Source organism: Culex quinquefasciatus, chromosome 1, assembly GCF_015732765.1.
Source record: "Culex quinquefasciatus strain JHB chromosome 1, VPISU_Cqui_1.0_pri_paternal, whole genome shotgun sequence".
Taxonomy (NCBI): domain Eukaryota; kingdom Metazoa; phylum Arthropoda; class Insecta; order Diptera; family Culicidae; genus Culex; species Culex quinquefasciatus.
This window is the reverse complement of record NC_051861.1, coordinates 13813185-13830992: the sequence shown is the minus strand read 5'-3', so window position 1 is coordinate 13830992 and position 17808 is coordinate 13813185. Positions and strand designations below refer to the sequence as shown.

Genomic DNA, 17808 nt, shown 5'->3' with positions numbered 1-17808 from the left:
AATCATAAAAAATACACATTTTTTGGAGTCATATTTTAGGTTAGAAACTCAAATTTAGTGGATTTAGAGATTGCAAATTTTGACTGTTTCTATTTTATTTATACTTGAGTTTTAAAATTTTTGATTTATTTTTTTGAATTTTACTTATTTTTGAACTTTAATTTCTTTAATTTTCTATATTATTATTTTTTTTTACTGTAGCGTTTGAATTTTTGGTGTTTTGAACTCATAAATATCCAAAGTTTTTTTTGTTTCGATTTTTTCAACTTTATTTTTTTTTATTTTGTTTTTTTTTATGTTGTTTTTTTTTATGTTGTTTTTTTTTTATTTTTTTTTTATTTGAAACATTTTGAAACAATTAGTTTTGAATTATTTCAATTTCGTAAGCTTTGAATTTGTGATTTATTATTTTTTTCTGATATAGGACCCCGTGGCGCGGTGGTTAGCGGCTTCGGCTGCTGATCCATCATGTGTGCTAAGGGGCCCGGGTTCGATTCCCGCCCATCTCCCCTGGGTGTTCTGTGTTTGTCCCGTTTAGTTAATAAATTCAGTATGGAAAGACGGTGTGATGTCTATAAAATTATTTGCATTTTTAAATTTCTCAAATATCTGATTTAATTTTTTTTAAAGTTTCTCAATTTGAAATATTTTTATTTTTAATTATGGATTTCCTAATTTTCACATTTCTTTATAAATAGGTTTAATTTTTTTGAGTTTGTGATTATTTTGTTTTAATTTGTCAATTTTGCTGCATCACAATTGTTCTTTCATGTGACATCCAGTCATAATTTATTTATGTTATCCCGAATAATCGTTTGCAAGATTCTGCTATTAACATATGTATTTATGGTCCCTTCTATATAAAACCTTTGTTTGTTTTTTAATCATATTTATGAAACGTACCTTGCACTCTTATTAGTAAAATTGTCTACTTAATATAAAAATCATACCTTATCATAATTGATTTCTAAAAACTCAATAAATAATAAATCCTTGATTTTTTAAATAAAATATTGTGCTGCATAAAACAATAATGTCCCCGTTCTAGAGGTAAACTTCTTTCAATTACTTTTTTGTCATCCTTTTTTTAATATTTGTAATAAATAAAAAAACTTTAATACCCAGTTTGATTAAATCCACTCAACTGTGTACAATATTGCAGAAAAAGTACTGGAACGCGCTACCCAGGCAAAAGTTTTGCCGCTTCTCTCCTTGCAGAACTTCTGCAAAAGAGAGAGATGAAGAGAGCGTGCTGAAAAGTACGGGAACGTGCTGCAAAAAAGTGACTTATGCTGGCTGCAGAATTCTGCAGAAGCTGCAAAAATTCTGCAATTCTGCCAGTACGGGAATAGACCTATTATCTCGTTATTGGTACTTTCGATTTTCGGTAACTGGGCTGCTTTAAACCCTCTACAACCAAACCCCGTCTAAACAGACTTCGAGCGACAAGAGAGCACGACGACATCGATTTGAGTCCTGTTTCACCGTGAAGGGTGTTTCAGCTGCGAGCGTTAATTACTAATCCTCTGGTTTCCTTCTTTATTTTTCATCTCCTCCCGCAGTGGTACTCGTGGGGCCCCTCGCACATGAACTGCCGGCTGTGCCAGTCCTGCTGGAACTATTGGAAGCGTTACGGAGGCCTTAAAGTAGCATCGCGGTTAGCGGATAGTGGTGATATTGACTCAACGACGACGGCGGCGACAACGCCGACGACGGGGACGGGGACACCCGGTGGCGGAGGCGGCGGCGGAACGACACCCGTGTCACTGAAAAAGCAACGAAGTGGTGGCGGAGCAGGTGTGACGGGATCGGGTTCCGGCAGTGATATCGACGACGATCTGACGATTGTGTCCAGCAGTGGGCCGATCGGGAGTTTAGGCGGGATCAGCAATCACCGGCCGCACAGGTTTGTTGCTTGTGATGTTGGGGTAGGTTCGAGGTTGTAGTTTGAGTTTCGTTGCAGTCCTTCCTTCAAGTGTTCCATCGTCAACTGCGGCAAGGAGTTCAAGCTGAAGGCTCACCTGGCGCGGCACTACGCGCAAGCCCACGGCATCCAGATTCGGTCTGGGTCGCCGCGACCGATCATGAAGACGCGGACGGCGTTCTATCTGCACACGACGCTCACGACGCGGTTATCGAGGCGATTGTGTCGGCAGATCATCCGCTCTAAAAAGGCCGCCCGCCAGCCGTCCTACGCGATCAACATCGCCGCCGTCAAGCAGGAATGTAAGTGGTCTTGGTAACCCTTCTCTCGACGGGATCTAACATTTTCTGTTTTACTTTCCCCTTAGTTGCCCTCGCGGAAGCCGGCAAAAGTATAGCGGACATCCGGCTGTTGTTGACGTACAAGAAACGAGACCGGGGCAGCGTAACGCAGATCGCGAATCGTCTGGGCAACCCGGGTGCCACCTCCAACGAGTGGCTCATACTGACACCGAAGGACAAGATGCCAAAGCCGGATGTGGTAGCGTTTCCGAAGCCACCGAAGGCGCCGGACGGCAGCTTGATATACGAACGGATACCAAATAAACCCGAGGCTGAAAAAATCCCGCTCAACCCGCCGCCGGTGGTGCCGAATCTCGGAGGGCTAACCCCAACCGGCGCTGGTTCCGAAAGTGTAACCCCGAACTCACTCACCGTTGGACCGACCGCCGCAACGACGGCAGCCCCAACCGTGATGAACGCCCTCAACGCTGGCTCGCTCGGTGGCATCGGAGGTGGCATTCCGACGCTGGGAAGCACCGCGGGCGTAACGCCCGGTGGTGGACGAACCACTCCGAATGCCGCCGCCGCCACCATCTTGGTGGGCAGCAACAGTGGCACCGGCGGCACCAACACCTCACCTGCATCACTCAAGCGGCGGAATTACGAGGATGCCAACGGAATCGACGGTTCGTAACAAGTTCCCCAAAACGAGCTTCAATAAACTAAACATTATTGTTCTCCGTTCAGGTCCCGCGGCCCCACCCCCCTCGAAACGGCCCAACAAGGACCCGATGCCGTCGCACCGGCCCACGCCCGAACAGTACGCGGCCATGATGGCGGCCGCGCAGGCCGCTGGCCAACCACTCCCGAGGCATCATGTAAGTTGGTGTGCGGCCACGTAGGGCAGAGATTTTAATTGCTGGTGTTTTTTTTTATTTCTTTCTTTTTATTTACAACAGATGAACGGTAAACCAAAAATTGCACAAATGGCGCGGACCAGCTCCGGGCGGAAGCAGGTCATTAGTTGGATGGATGCTCCAGACGATGTGTACTATCGGTCGACGGAAGCGAGCAGGTGAGAAGATACAGAATACATACTAAAAATATACCTTGCTATTTTCTTTAAAAATTACTTGGTATCATTTCTAGCCGACTATCTGTCGGATTTTTTTTTACAATTTGTGATACATTTTTCATTAAAATTGACTATTTATGCCAGCATTTTTGACGCTATCTACGGCCCTAAAATATTGTCGTGGCAGTCAATGAATAAATTAATTTAATTTAATGTAAGCATTTTTTTATCACACAAGTTTCAATTCTTATTTTCATTTTCCTTTTTTAGCAAACAAAAGAAAAAACTGTTGAGTTGAGGCACTCAACAAACCAAAATGTTTTCACTTTGTTATACTTGTAGCCTTCCTCACCTTACTGAGAAAAGGCAAATCTTTTCTACGAAAAAACATTTTTTGCGTTGTCTAATCTAATCTAATCGAACACAAGCGCAGCCAGTCCGAAGAAAGCATCCGGGAAGAACTTATTGGTTAGATTACGGCTCAAGTTCTTTCTTGTCATTATTAATTATTGCAGTACTTTCGAGAACCCCCGAAATGTATTACACTCACTAAAGCGGCCCGGCCTACTGCGTTGCATTAACCGCAAGAGACAGATTCTTTGAACGGAACCCACATTTCATGGAATCATCAGGGGAAGAAGAAGAAGTGAGGACATACCGTACCAACCACTTCGAGTTATTTATAGAATATGGTGTGTAGCGTGTGTAGGGGAATCGTTGGGGAAGGGATTGTTGTATTATATAGTAAATGACCTTGTGACATTATTTCACCACTACGGATTAATTCACTCAAGGGGTGTCAACCCCTCGGTGGTCGAGTGGTTAGAGCATCTGACTTACAATCCAAAGGTGTGAGTTCGAATCCCACCTGATTCCATACGTTTTTTTTGTTCATATTCAAAGTTCAATTATAGTCGAATTATTTCAAGGAGACCGGTCGGGAATCGAACCCGGAACCTTCCGCTTATGAGGCGGGAGCCGTAGCCATTAAGCCACGGGCCGGTCTCTGAAAAAACATTTTTTTGCGTTGTTGTGCACCTTTATTCAAATATTTTACAAAACATTCCAAAATGAAAAAGTGGAGAAAAATAAATATCTGATAGGGGAACTATACCCTTTCTCAGCCTATTTCTATTATCGGTCTATCAGCACTTTGATCATGAATTACAGCTTATATAAAGTGTTTTTGACTGTTCCAAAGTAATAAACAGCTCAAATAAAAGTGAGCAAGCAACTCTCCATTGTTGAAACATCTGAAAATGTTGATTTAAAAGCAGAAAACGGCAAAAGTGATGAGAATTGGTCGAACGGCTTAGTGTGATTAAAATGGGTATATTTCCCCTAGTTTTAATTTCGTCATTCTTAAATTTTCTTAGAATTATTGAAGTAAATGAAAAAAAATGCTGTCTGATTTCTTGACTCATGTTGAAAGATTTTTAAATATTTCAAAAATATGTACAGCGATCTTTATTTTCGATATGATTAATTTGATTTTTTGAAGCTTTTTTTCAGCAAACTTTATCATTAAAAAGATGTTCTAAAAAAATACATTATTTTTGCTTACTCATTTATGAAAAATCAATTTCAATCAAAATCTTCAAAAATGTAACTATTCATTTAGAATTAAAAACAGCCAAAACTTTAAGAAATTAAAAAAATACAAAGGCAAAATCCAAACAAAACGTTGAATTAGCAACATTTTATGTCAAAAGCATAAATTAAACAAATTAATGTTTCGTTATAATATCAGAAAATTTGATCTCAAGATTATCTTTTAAATTTTTACACTAAATTTATTTGACACATTCCGCCGTGACGTTGCAACGCTTTGACTTTTCTTTTTTTAGTATTTCGGCTGTAACTCAAAAAATACATAAAAAAGGTTTATATGTTATTACAGATTCGGAAAGGGCATTAAATTTCCTATAAGAAGCAGTGTTGAAACATTATTTTAGGTAAATATTCTATTTTTGAGAGGGGAATATGTAGCGTGACGTTGCAACGCGTGACTTTTTCTCAATCCTGACCCAATTTATGTTTTGCCATTAACTCTGCTCTGTTAAACGGCAAATTATGAGGTTCTCCTTCCATTTTTAATGTAAAATTTACCAACAAATCGAATGCAATCATTAGTTTTACGAAAAAATCAAACCTCGATTTTTCAAGACCACTTACATTTCGTGACGTTGCAACGCTTTGTTTTTGAAAACAGGGGTTTTCGTTGCGTTGCAACGTCACGAAATTTTAGTTTCAAAATAATTCATAGTTTTTGTTAGTTTGAACAACTTTAGGTTAAGATTTTATTATAAGACATTAATACACAGTACAAGGACATGTGAATTGACTGGCCCGCCCATGTAAGACCCCCTCCCCTCCTCCCCCTATACCGCTTTCACAGTAGCAGTACGATTTACACAGTTTTACAATGCGTTTCAAAGTAAAAATAAATATTTGTATTATTCCATTATCACGAAGGACCCCCCCCCCCCCTCTCCTCTCCTCTATCCATGTAATGGGACGTCCATGCATTACGTAACGGGGTAATATCAAGGGGGGGGGGGTCCAAGATTTATACATTTTTCCTAGATTTCCTAGAGGGTGGAGGGGGTCTAAAAATATAAATGTTTTGTTACGTAATGCAAGAACGCTCCCTTAATATTTTTATGGTTTTGAGCAATTTACAAAACACGTGGAAGTTTTAGAATGGAAGGGGGAGCTTCAAGTTTTCAGGAGGGCTGAAATTTATGAATAAAGTGCCCATATCGTGTGTTGATGGCCCCTAAGGGGTGATCTGCAAACAACGTAACTTATTTTGTTGACTTTTGTGCTTTTTAAATATAATTTGAGGAAATAATAAAACTGTTTGCCTGCGCAACATAACATATTTAATTGCGAACAACTAAACGATGCATACAACTTATTTAGGTAAGGGTTCGTCCAACAATAAAGTGACAAAAGTTTGTAAAAAAAACAATCGAATCACGTGATTTTTATTGTTTAGTGAATTTTAATGTAATTTGGCCTACGTAAGGGTGTGGGATAAAAAAAAATCGTTGCGTTGTATTAGAATGAACCCTCACGTAAATCAGTTTATCATAAAGGGGCCATTCAGTTACCACGTGATTACTTTTAAGAAAGTTTTAGAATTTTTACCCCTGGTCTATCGGTCTATTTTGATTTGTTCAACAAGTTTCATAAAATACCTACTTTTATTCGAGTTGCATACAAACTTAAGTAACGGAATTTGTGAATGACCCATGTACAATTCTTCTGTAAATATGCTCGGAAACATTATATAAAAATATATAATATTTAGTATCCTTTTATTTTCAAAAACCACCTACGCATACACCTTTTTGCCATGTGACTAATATGATTTAAAATTTCGTGACGTTGCAACGCAAACTTAAACCTGTTGTAACTTTGGATCTAGACAACCAATTTAGTCGCTCTAGGTTGCATTTGAAAGCTCTTTCCAAGTACAAAGAGCATTCAAAATATCAAAATGATTGGATGTTTAGTTTTCTGTTGGCATAAACAACTGTCCCTTTTTCGTGACGTTGCAACGCAATAAAATGGTAAACTTACACTAGTTCGAAAAAATACTTAACTTAAGATAAACTGCAAATCCATGACATTTCCGTTAAGTACATCTAAAAACCTACAAAATGCAATCAAAAGAATAATTTTTGGATTTTATTTCGCTGAAAACCAGGAGTTTTTAGAAAAATGTTTTAAATCGATGATTTTATCACGAATTGATGCAAAACTTTACCAACTTGTACAAAATGATATTCAAATGATCAATTAATGTAAACCATGATTTTTGAAGCTTCAAGTAGTCTAGAATCGAGGAAAAATATCCAAATAGCTCATACACGCTTTTCAAAAATTCATCCCAAGGTGTACATTGCCGGAGAATGTGTCATTTACAATTTATGAACAGCCTTTAGGGCCGGTCATCGAACTATTTTGAAAAGCCGTCGCGGGCCGGATGAAATGGCTTCACGGGCCGGATCCGGCCCGCGGGCCGGACGTTGGACAGGCCTGCTATAAAGTCACTCGAAAAATGAAATTATGAATTTCCTGGCCCCATCTTTGATCCGCCTTGGGGGCATATAAGTCGCTATTGAATATCATAAAGTTTGGTTAAGTACTTTGAAAGTTATGCAAAAATAAAACGAATTTAGCTTATGTCCGGAAGACTGTAAAGAAAACCCGTCATATTACACATTTTTAGAAATGTTATTAAAATTCCAACGAGCCAAAAATATTCAAAATCTGACAACCCTATTAAACGTTATAAGCACTTAAGTGTTATTTATGCACTTTTTGGAGACTGGATCTAAGATAATTTGATAGAAACGGTTGTCCGGATCTATCATTCGACTTTGTTCAAAACTCCTCTTTATTTAATGATCTCTTTGAGAATTTTCTCCTCCATTCCGAAATCGAGTTTCATTCTCGATACGTTTCTCGAGCATCATTTCATCCAAAACGCCCAGGCCTAACCGAGCTACCGTTTCTACATTTATCAAGGATTACTATGTTCAACCCAACATAAAGTATGTCAGTTTTGTAAATCTGGAGCAACATTTGAAAAGGGTGCATAAGCATTTTGACAGATTTCGCCAATTCTGAGACAACAGGTAACTATTTAACAAAACCTGCAGCGTTAGAAGGTAGCTGGGAAGGACAGCTGTTGTTTAACACTTCGAGTTTTGTGAAAAAGTTACTTGTTGTCTTGTATGTTTCAGCAGTCAAAATGCTTATCAGCCCTTTTCTCGTGTTGTCCCAGAAATATCAAGTCAACTCCAAGTCACTCAAAATGTTTCGATTTGAGACCAAAAAGCTGGACAGAAATTTATAACTCAATTGAAAATTTAAATTTAAACTATGTAATGTTCGAAAACATTAGTTTCGATGTAAAATCACTTGTTTTCTAGGTTCACATCCGTGTTTGGGAAGCGCGATTTTGGCTTGAAATTCTCGGCTTCAATTGTAATAATTTTTTTTTCAAATCTTGTTTTTAATCCAAACAACACACATTTTTTTTCGCTGAAATTCCGTAAAGTTTTACTGAATATTAATCTAGTGAAATTTCAGTAAACGATACAGTAATTTAGATTTTACAGAATTCTCACTTTGACAGATAGTTTACTGAAATTTCAGTAAACTGGTTGTCAAAACAACTAAAATTTCAGCAAAAGAAACGTCAAATTATTTTGCTGAAAATTTAGTTATTTTCTTGTGTCAGTTTGACAGATCATTTGCTTAAGATTCAGCAATCGTTGCTGGTATTTCAGTTAGCAAAATTTGATTTTGCTTGCCATTAAAATGTTTCAAGTAATTTTATTTATACATTTATTTATTATTATTATTATTACTATTATTATTATTATTATTATTATTATTATTATTATTATTATTATTATTATTATTATTATTATATTATACTCTAAACATGAAAAAACAGGTGGTTAGCATCAAGGCATTTGTTATTAACATTTTTCTTTCCTTTTTTTCTAAAGATCACAACTGATTTGTAACAGGATTCTCTCTCGCCAGCACCCAAACAATAAGTCTGGAGTTTTTTTTTTTGAAAAGGACCAATAAACCAAATTCCTTGGGCATGAGTAGGGACCTCGACGCCGTTAGCAATGTTGGCTTTAAAATAAAATTTCGTGATAATATCACTTCCCCCCAGCCAACATTTTTGCCATGCGAAGCGGGCCTCGACGCTGTGTCTAGGTTTAATTCCTAGCTAGGAGCCATCAGTGTCTTAAGAGGTGGTCCCAAGGCCGAGTAGGAGTTCATGAAGCAAATTAGTCGTCTCCCACCCCTTTTAAATTGAAAATGAACTCTGAAACCAGCGCTTACTCACAACAGAAACAGAGGCCTCTTCTAGGCATTGTAGGATAGAATAGATTTTGAAATTTATTTAAAAAAATATTATTACGTAGCATTTTGATATGTCAAAATTTCCATAGAGTCTCGGTCAATCAATAGTGCGATGATATCGGACAAAATTCGTTAATCTGTTGAACTAACGGTTTTCGGATTATGGTTGTATCGACCATTGTTGCGAATCGAGGGTCTACTGGAGCCTTGACGATCAAATGGAGCCTAACATTTCAAAAGGGCGCATGGGTTTTGTGAACAGGAGTGTGTCTCCTTCACTCGAATGACAGTTTACATAAGGTATAATAGAGATGCACTCTTGTTTGCAAAGCTCTATGCCCTAATGAAATGAATGGCATGAAATAGTCGTCTTAATTACTAGTGTTCAACTTATAAACTGTTCATTTATGTTTATTGGTTTTTGGAAGCGGCAAGACTGGTTTAAAAACAAGATCCTTTACCATATTTGGCGTTTTAATAAAACATTCGGGGATTTGAGATTAAATTTACTTTCAGACAGTTTAGTTTAGGTTGTTGATTAAAGTTAGATAGTTTTCCGTAGATGAATAATTGGACTTAAATGATTAGTGGATTTGAACGAAGTGTAACATTTCATTGGCAGATCTGTTTCTAGTTGTAATGTACGACAAGACTATTGACGGACGTGACAGGTCGGCAGTTAGTTTTCATCTTTTTTTCTCTAGTATTTTTAATTTCCTTTAAATTTGGAATACATCAGAGGTTTCTTTTGCATAGATCTCCGATTAGTTACATTTTCTTATTTAATTAACTAATAATTTAATTTATTCCGGGCCTTCTTACTTTGAATCACAATTTCAGATTTTCTTTATTCATTGTTAAACTTAGATTACCGTAACTGCTCAAATCATCCAAGTTCTTACTACTCACATCAACACTAATTTTCTTTCACCTCCCTCCCGATCCCTATATCTTCCGGTGGTGTTCATTTGGTATGCAATACTAGTTCGGCCACTACCCTTTTTTCCACAAGAAACCGGACTTGGACTGACTTGAGGCCGCGTCCCCCACCTTGCTCCGTAAAACGAAAACGAAAACGAAAACGAAAAGGACCAATAAACCAAATTTCCAGTTTTTGCTTTTTGGGTGTTTTTGAAACCGCCTTTAGTCAGGGGTATTGAAAAACACCCAAAAAGCAAAAACAGAAAATTTGGTTTATTGGTCCTTTTAAAAAAAAACTCCAGAAGTCATAAGTGACATTCCAGTTTGACAGATATGCAGTTCCTTATTTTCAGCAATGGTTTGTTCATTGCCGAATTTCAGCATCACTACTAAATCGCATTCAGTTATTTATTTTACTGAAATGGCAATCCAAAATTTGCTGGGTATGGTAATGTCATCAAGGGCATAACCATAATGACGAAAACTAAACCTAGAATATATATAACGATCTATCGTTTATGAGTCGGAACGAGGTTACATATGGCTCGGAATTTCAACAAAGTGCTAATAATTGCCTATAAATTTTCAGAAAAACCCGCCGCAAGGTCCCCATCACCGAGTTGCGACGGTCGGCGCGGAAACCGTGGCGCCATCTGCACCCCAAGTACGCGGCCATCATCGCCACCCTGCTGCCCCCGATCGTCACGAACTCGTTTGCGGCGGCCGCCGCTGCCGTGGCCGGTCTCGGCCAGCAACAGCAACCTTCCGCGCCACCCACGTCGACGCTTCCACCGCTAACTCATTCTGCCGCCGCCGCTAATCTTAATCTCAATCTCAACTCGACGGCAGCAACGAACCTGGCTGGCCTGGCCGGCATTCACCCGCTGGCGGCGACCCACAACAGCATCGGCAGCAGCAGTAACAATAACGGCAGCACAAACAACACTAGCAGTAGCAATAAAGCCAACAGTGATCTACAGGTTGTAATCCTAGACTGACCCGAACCGCCGCAGCCGCCACCACATCCATACACGATGGAAGCACTGCTCAATTAACTCGTAAACACAAGAAAAAACTTCTGACTAAAACAGAATAAAACAATAGCGAAGCATGAAAGTAACGAAAGTAAACAATTGCATGTAATAAATACAAAACACACACACACCGTAAGCAAACAAAACTCTAAACAACTCTGAAAAAAAAGAAAGATTGAAATCGTTTTCGTTTTTATTTTCGATTTTATCTTAATTTTAGGACGTGAGGCGATCGTCGCCGGAACCGGGACGACGCCTCCAGAAAAAAAAACTATTTAACAAATAATGATCGTGTAAATCTAAACTATTGATGATGATGCTCTGTGAGACAAACATGAAACGTAATAGTGAAAAGTAATTGAAGTAAAGTGAAAAAAAAAGTAGTGACGAGGAAAATCACAAACAACAAGCTAAAAATAAGAGAAAGAAAGAGAGAGGAAGAGTTTGAGGCAAGAGTTTGGGTTCTGTCGCGAATCGGCAGACACGAGTGCGAATGTGCGTTTAAAGTATAGTTTTTTTTTCATTTTGTAAAAAGTAAAACAAAAAACAACCGCTCCTTCTTAAGTAAGAGTAACTTCTTAAAATAAAATCGTGAAAATGAACGAAATAAATTCAAACAAAAAAAAGAGAGAAAAAAACACAATTAAAATTAATGCAGCAAGAAAATCGTGACGAAAGAAAATTGATAATAAGCTAAACTCAATTTACTAAGGCAACCGCAAAAGATAAAACAAAAAACACAATTAGATGAAATACAAAGAAATAAAAAAAAAATGGGCAGAATGTAAAACGTGAAACGCGCGCGGAATGTGAGATGTGACGCGAGAAGCAGGAATATCATTAATTTTTTCCACCTTTGATGAAAAAACCTCTCTCAAAAATATACAAGCAACTATTGAAAAACAACCAAAATCTGTGTTTTATTTTCGTTAGTCGTGCGAATATCACACATTAAAATCCCATTTTTGAAATCCCAACTTTTTGCTGATTTTTTCATAAAAATTCACTAAAATTCAAAAGATTTTTGAATTAACTTAAACATGCTAAACTGCCGTTCTACGCATAATTGTCCCATGTCAGTTTTGGACGATTTTGACTTTATGACATTTTTAAGTTTAGTTTGATGTGTACTTTAAGAAAAACACATAAAATCTGGTACTTTGTTCGGAAACTCATTAAAAACAACACCAAGTCTGTTTGTCCCAACGTTAAAATTCTACGCATAATTGTCCCACCAAGTATTTTCTTACACAGAATCATTAGTTTTACTAAGCATTATGTCTTGTTTACCTGTTGTATAGCAAGAGAATCACAAATAAGGGCGATAAACTGCTAACTGGGGCGAATAGGAACCCACGGGACAATTATGCGTAGAAACACAGAAATCGGTCGAAAAATTTCAATCGTGTTTTTCTCATTTGCACTTTTTTGAACATGGGACAATTATGCGTAGAACGGCAGTAAACATGATGCTAATCGCAGGGAATGCACTTTAAATTGATTTCAGTTGATTGCATTTAAACTTGTATGCACTTATTTAATTTGTTTTTAGTTTTGAGTAATGTTTTTTTCAACATATATAATGATTTATTTAATACTGGATACATTTATTTTTTATCCTCTGTGTCATATTTTGAGCTCTTGAAAAATTAATTCGAGAAAATGAAAAATCTTAAAATCCAAAAATTTCCAACTTTGAAAAGAGGAATTGAAAAATTGAAAAAAAAATCAAGGTTCCAAAGTTTAAAGTCTTAAATTTTTAAAATTCATTTATCTGTTTTTGTTCTTTTTATTTCCGGCCATTCAAGATTCTGGATAAATTTGAAATCAATATTTTGTTCAAAAAACTTCAAAATTTTATGAAGCCAAATCAACTTAAACATGGTGTCGATTTCTGGAAAAGTCAGGGAAAACCTGGAATTGTCAGGGAATTTTATTTGACCTGGAAAAGTCAGGGAAAGTCAGGGAATTTTAAGCTGGGTCAGGGAATTTCGATGATCTTAAAAATATTTCTACAAAATTTCATTTCTTTTTTTAAATTTGCCCTTGATGATGTATTTGAATGTCTTCCAGGCCAAACTTAGCAACATTGATAATATTTATTTTTTATATTGGTCAATCCGGAAGGAACGCAGAACTCCATATAAAAATGCTTAAGAAAAGGGTTACGATGAAAAGCGCGTAGCTTGTTTGCAATATGTTTAGGTTTAAAAATCAAATAATTTGGATTTGATTTGATTTCCGTTCAACTGAAAATTACAAATTCGCAATTTTCAGTGTAAGAACGGGCCTTGACCGATCTTATGCACCAGGTTCCCGACGAACTCGCACTGCCCTTACACCTACATCTCACCCTTGCTCTGAGTCAGTACGAGCAACACGCTAGAACACGCTTTGAGTGTTCGTGCCAGGCATGCACACCTTCTTTTCCGGTTACGCATTTTAACTCGGCCGGGGGTGGTACATTACGTAGGGTTTGATGTAAGTATAAGCGCCTAACCATTTATAGTGTGCCTAACAACTTTCATTAAAGCAAAAACTGTTATATTTTTAGTTTGAATTCAAAAACTAATTGTTATTTACTGTGTATTGTTTTCTCCTGAAATCTTTCCTAGTGCTGAATCGTGTTTATATGTAGCTATTTCTTTTGTCGCGGTGTTTTGTTACAATTTTTGGTCCTAAGCATGTTATAAAAGTTTATCAAAAATACAATAGTAATATTTGTGTTAATCCTTTAACCATTCCATAAATTGAGTAAGGGCTCAAACCTCACTTGTTTGAAAAAAGGGTGAAGATTGAAAACAACATAGACAGTAAAAGAGAATTTATTTTATAAAAATCAAGTATCAATAGTAAGAGAATGATGAGCGTATTTTGAAGAATAAAAATGAGAAGCTAGATGTATTAGATGTAAAATTAGACAATAGTTAATAAATAGAGATGCAAAACAAGCTTAGATTATAGTAATGATAATTTATAGGACAGATAAAGAATTATTCAAATAAATAAATTCGCAATAAAATCAAAAAAGATTAGGCAAATGAACAATAGACTTGATATTACTAGTACATTAAGGAAAAGTATATATTTAATGAAAAACACAAAGTTTGTAACAGCAGTATCAATTGATATAAAAGAGTGGAAAAGCTTTGAGAGATAAGAGAATCAAAAGTTAGTAACATTAAAATCAAATGTTGGATATTAAATAGAAGAATCAGTGAAGAATTGGGAATCAGAAGAGCAAAACAAAAATAGGAGATTGGTGGTAGCTGAGAATGAAGAGAAGAGAAACCCCGTTGTGCGATGTTTCAGGTACATCCACAGCAGTTGACACAACATACAGCGAATCAAAACAATACCGTCTACAATCACAAATTACTTCCCTTTCCCACATTGCCGCGCCCCTTTCTTTTAGCCGTCTCGACTCTGACCCGCGGTGGTCAAAGGTTTACGATCCGTTTCCACAGGCCACCAGCTAGGTCATCATGAAAACCAAGCCAACGTGGAGGTAAGAAAATAGGACACTCGCAAGGAACCAGAGCTATACTGTTCTGATCAAGATAGTTCGGATGATCTAACAGAACTACGGATGTAGTTAGTTACGCTCCTTCCAGGATGTTCCTTACGTGGACGTCAACCCAAGAGCACGCAACAAGGTCAGTGCCATTGCATGCTCTTAGGTATCAATCCTTGGCCTGCAACTGAAAATTACAAATTACCAACAAATTACTAGCGCACAGAGGGTGGGACAATATGAGGCAGTTGCCCCACCATCCTCAGAGATTTGTTCTAACGTTGGTTGTTTGCTAGCATATAGGGACCATAGAGAAAATCATACATTTTGTCAGAAAAATTGAATGATTTAAAAATTAAAAGTAAAAAAATCTGAAAATTAAAAAAAATCTAAAATTCAAAAGCATAAAGATTCCAATTTCAAGGTTCTGATATTTTGGAATTGTTGATTTCTTATTTTTTTTTTAATTCTTATTCTAAAATTAAAAAAAAATGTAAGGTTAGAACATTTCCAAAATTTCACTGTAGTATTCGTTATCTAAATTTTTATTTTTCTCAAAATTAAACTGAACTATGTTTTAAAAATGATCCAAAGTAGTCAAATTTTGTGTAATCTTAAATGTAAGCAAAATAGTGATGGTGAAATGGAATTAAAAGTTAAAGAATTAAATTCAAGAATTAAAGAAATAAAACAAAAAATTATGGAAAACAGGGTTACGGACTACACTCAACTCATTTTTAAACATACTGACTCTGAATATTTAATTTCTTTAAAGTTTTGAGTAATATTTTATATCCTTGTTTATTGTTCTTTTATACTGGATGCATTCAATCTTGTGAATCTTAATCATATTTCAATTTTTCCTGAAGATACAGACATTAGGATGTAACAAAAATTACTATTAGGCATGTTCCAGTGGGTGTACTGTGCTTCTATCCCAAATATGAGCCTGATTGGACGTAACAGAAGCTTCTCCGCCTTTGAATTTTAGATGGGATACAACCAGTAAAATTTTTTATATGTAAACATTCTTGAAGCAAAATAAAAAAATCAAAACATTCAAAAATTACAGCTCCAGCATTCAAAATTGGATTATTCAGAAATTAGGAAATAAAATGAGAAAAAATAATATTTAAAAAAAATTAAAAGATCAGAAATTTTGAAATCAAAAATTAAAAATCTGAAAAATCAAAGATATCAATATTCAAAAATAAAAATAAAATTAGAACAATCAAGAGAACAAAAAAAATATTTTTACATTCTTAAATTCTTAAATTCTCAAATTCTTAAATTCTTAAATTCTTAAATTCTTAAATTCTTAAATTCTTAAATTCTTAAATTCTTAAATTCTTAAATTCTCAAATTCTCAAATTCTTAAATTCTTAAATTCTTAAATTTTTAAATTCTTAAATTCTTAAATTCTTAAATTCTTAAATTCTTAAATTCTTAAATTCTTAAATTCTTAAATTCTTAAATTCTTAAATTCTTAAATTCTTAAATTCTTAAATTTTTAAATTTTAAGTCTTTAAATTCTTAAACTCCTAAATTCTTAAATTCCTAAATTCTTAAATTCCTAGGTTCTTGAATGCTGCCATTTTTGTTACCATCTTAGATTGCAGAAAACTTGATAAAATTTGAAGTCTCCAGAAAATCGTTTACTTTAAATACAATCATTGTTGAAAAAGACCTAGATCTTTTTTAAACCTTAAACATGTACTTGAAAATTTTTCATATAATTTTATATTTTTCTCAGTTTTTCTGTTTTGTTTTAATCTTTCTTAAGGTTCTAAAAAAATACATATTTTTTTAGGTTTTTGTCTCCAAAACCTTTAGTTTTTTTTAAATAAAAACACAATCAAAAATGGCACCGGCCTAGAAAATTCCGCAAAAGGCATCAATTTTATAATTAAACATGACTTCTTACTTTAATTCAAATTTTCAATTGTTTTTTTTTTTTGAAAACATTTAACTTTAAATTTTCCTGTAACCTATTGTGTTTCATATGTTTATAGGGCCCATTTAAAAAAAACTCTGTTTTTTTTAGTAAAGGGCAATGTTTAAAATGGCATCACCAGATAAAAAAAACAAAGGATAATTTTATGGCTGCTCATTTTGGATGTTCGATTAGAAAAAAAATGATTGACAAAATAAAAAAAAAGTTTCTAAGTTTTTGCAAAATCCATCGTTAAAAAAATAAATAAAAAAGTCATTGATTTTTTTTCAATATCTTAAATTTGCAATATTCAAAACGGAAAATGCATGAAACCATAAAAACGCTCCAAAGAATATGTTAGAAAAAAATAGAAAATTAAAAAAAATTGGTGGTCAGGAGAGGTCAGGGAAAAGTCAGGGAATTTTATTTTAGGATTTGGATCGACACCATGTTAAAGCAATCTAAAACGCATTTTTCTGCATTGATAATCATATATAGCATGTTTGGGCCTGATTAAACATATTTCGTAACATAAAAACTTTAAAAAGTTGATTTGATTTTTAAGTTTAACCAATGAATTAATTCAAGCTTTATGTATCTTGATAAATTAATTCAACCGAATTATTTTTACAGACATAAAATTTGAAAAAAAATTGCAATGACTTTGTGCGAATTCCCGATTTGATTGTTCAAAAGTACAGCAGTAGTTAAATATTTACATAATATTTAGGTGCCATTGGAGTATTCAGGGTTGTTACGGGAAAGTCGAAAAAAAATCCGCGCCAAATCCGCGCTGACCGAAACCTCAATCCGCGCGAAATCCGTGCCATATAAAAAAATCGCGACCAATATTCAAGAAATGTTATTTCCAAAGAAAAAAACTAATACAGAAAGTATTTGATAAAAAAATTAAACTCGTTTTATGTTTGAAGGAATGAAAAAATCCATTTAAAAATACATCAAGAAAAGTGTCACCAAAAAAATATTTTTGCAAATCACAAGGACACTACAATTATTTTGACCAATATGAACAACATAGAATATTATAAACCAATATAAACAAAATTTAAAAATCTAATAAATGAAATTTGACTTCAAAAATATATTAGCTCAAAAAAAACCAAAATCTGAAATTCTAAAATGATTAAAATTTAGATTTCGAAATTCTAAAAATTCAAAATCTATGAATTTTAATACAGATTATATTCCAAATTCCTCACTAAAA

The 17808-nt window shown here is 35.2% G+C and overlaps 1 protein-coding gene across 6 annotated transcripts in view; it reads left to right on the top strand.

Annotated features, from left to right (window-relative positions):
* The window catches only part of LOC6037413 (metastasis-associated protein MTA1), a 121324-nt gene extending 109276 nt beyond the window's left edge, over window positions 1-12048 (top strand). For 5 of the 6 annotated variants that reach the window (XM_038249374.1, XM_038249371.1, XM_038249362.1 and 2 more), the window contains exons 9-14: window positions 1563-1906; window positions 1964-2226; window positions 2292-2891; window positions 2953-3083; window positions 3165-3280; window positions 10692-11100. In XM_038249374.1, coding sequence (XP_038105302.1) covers window positions 1563-1906; window positions 1964-2226; window positions 2292-2891; window positions 2953-3083; window positions 3165-3280; window positions 10692-11100 — 1863 coding nt within the window. Of the gene's footprint in view, window positions 1-1562; window positions 1907-1963; window positions 2227-2291; window positions 2892-2952; window positions 3084-3164; window positions 3281-10691 lie in introns of all 6 variants that reach the window. The other variant, XM_038249349.1, reaches the window with a different exon arrangement.
* Window positions 12049-17808: the final 5760 nt, after the last annotated feature.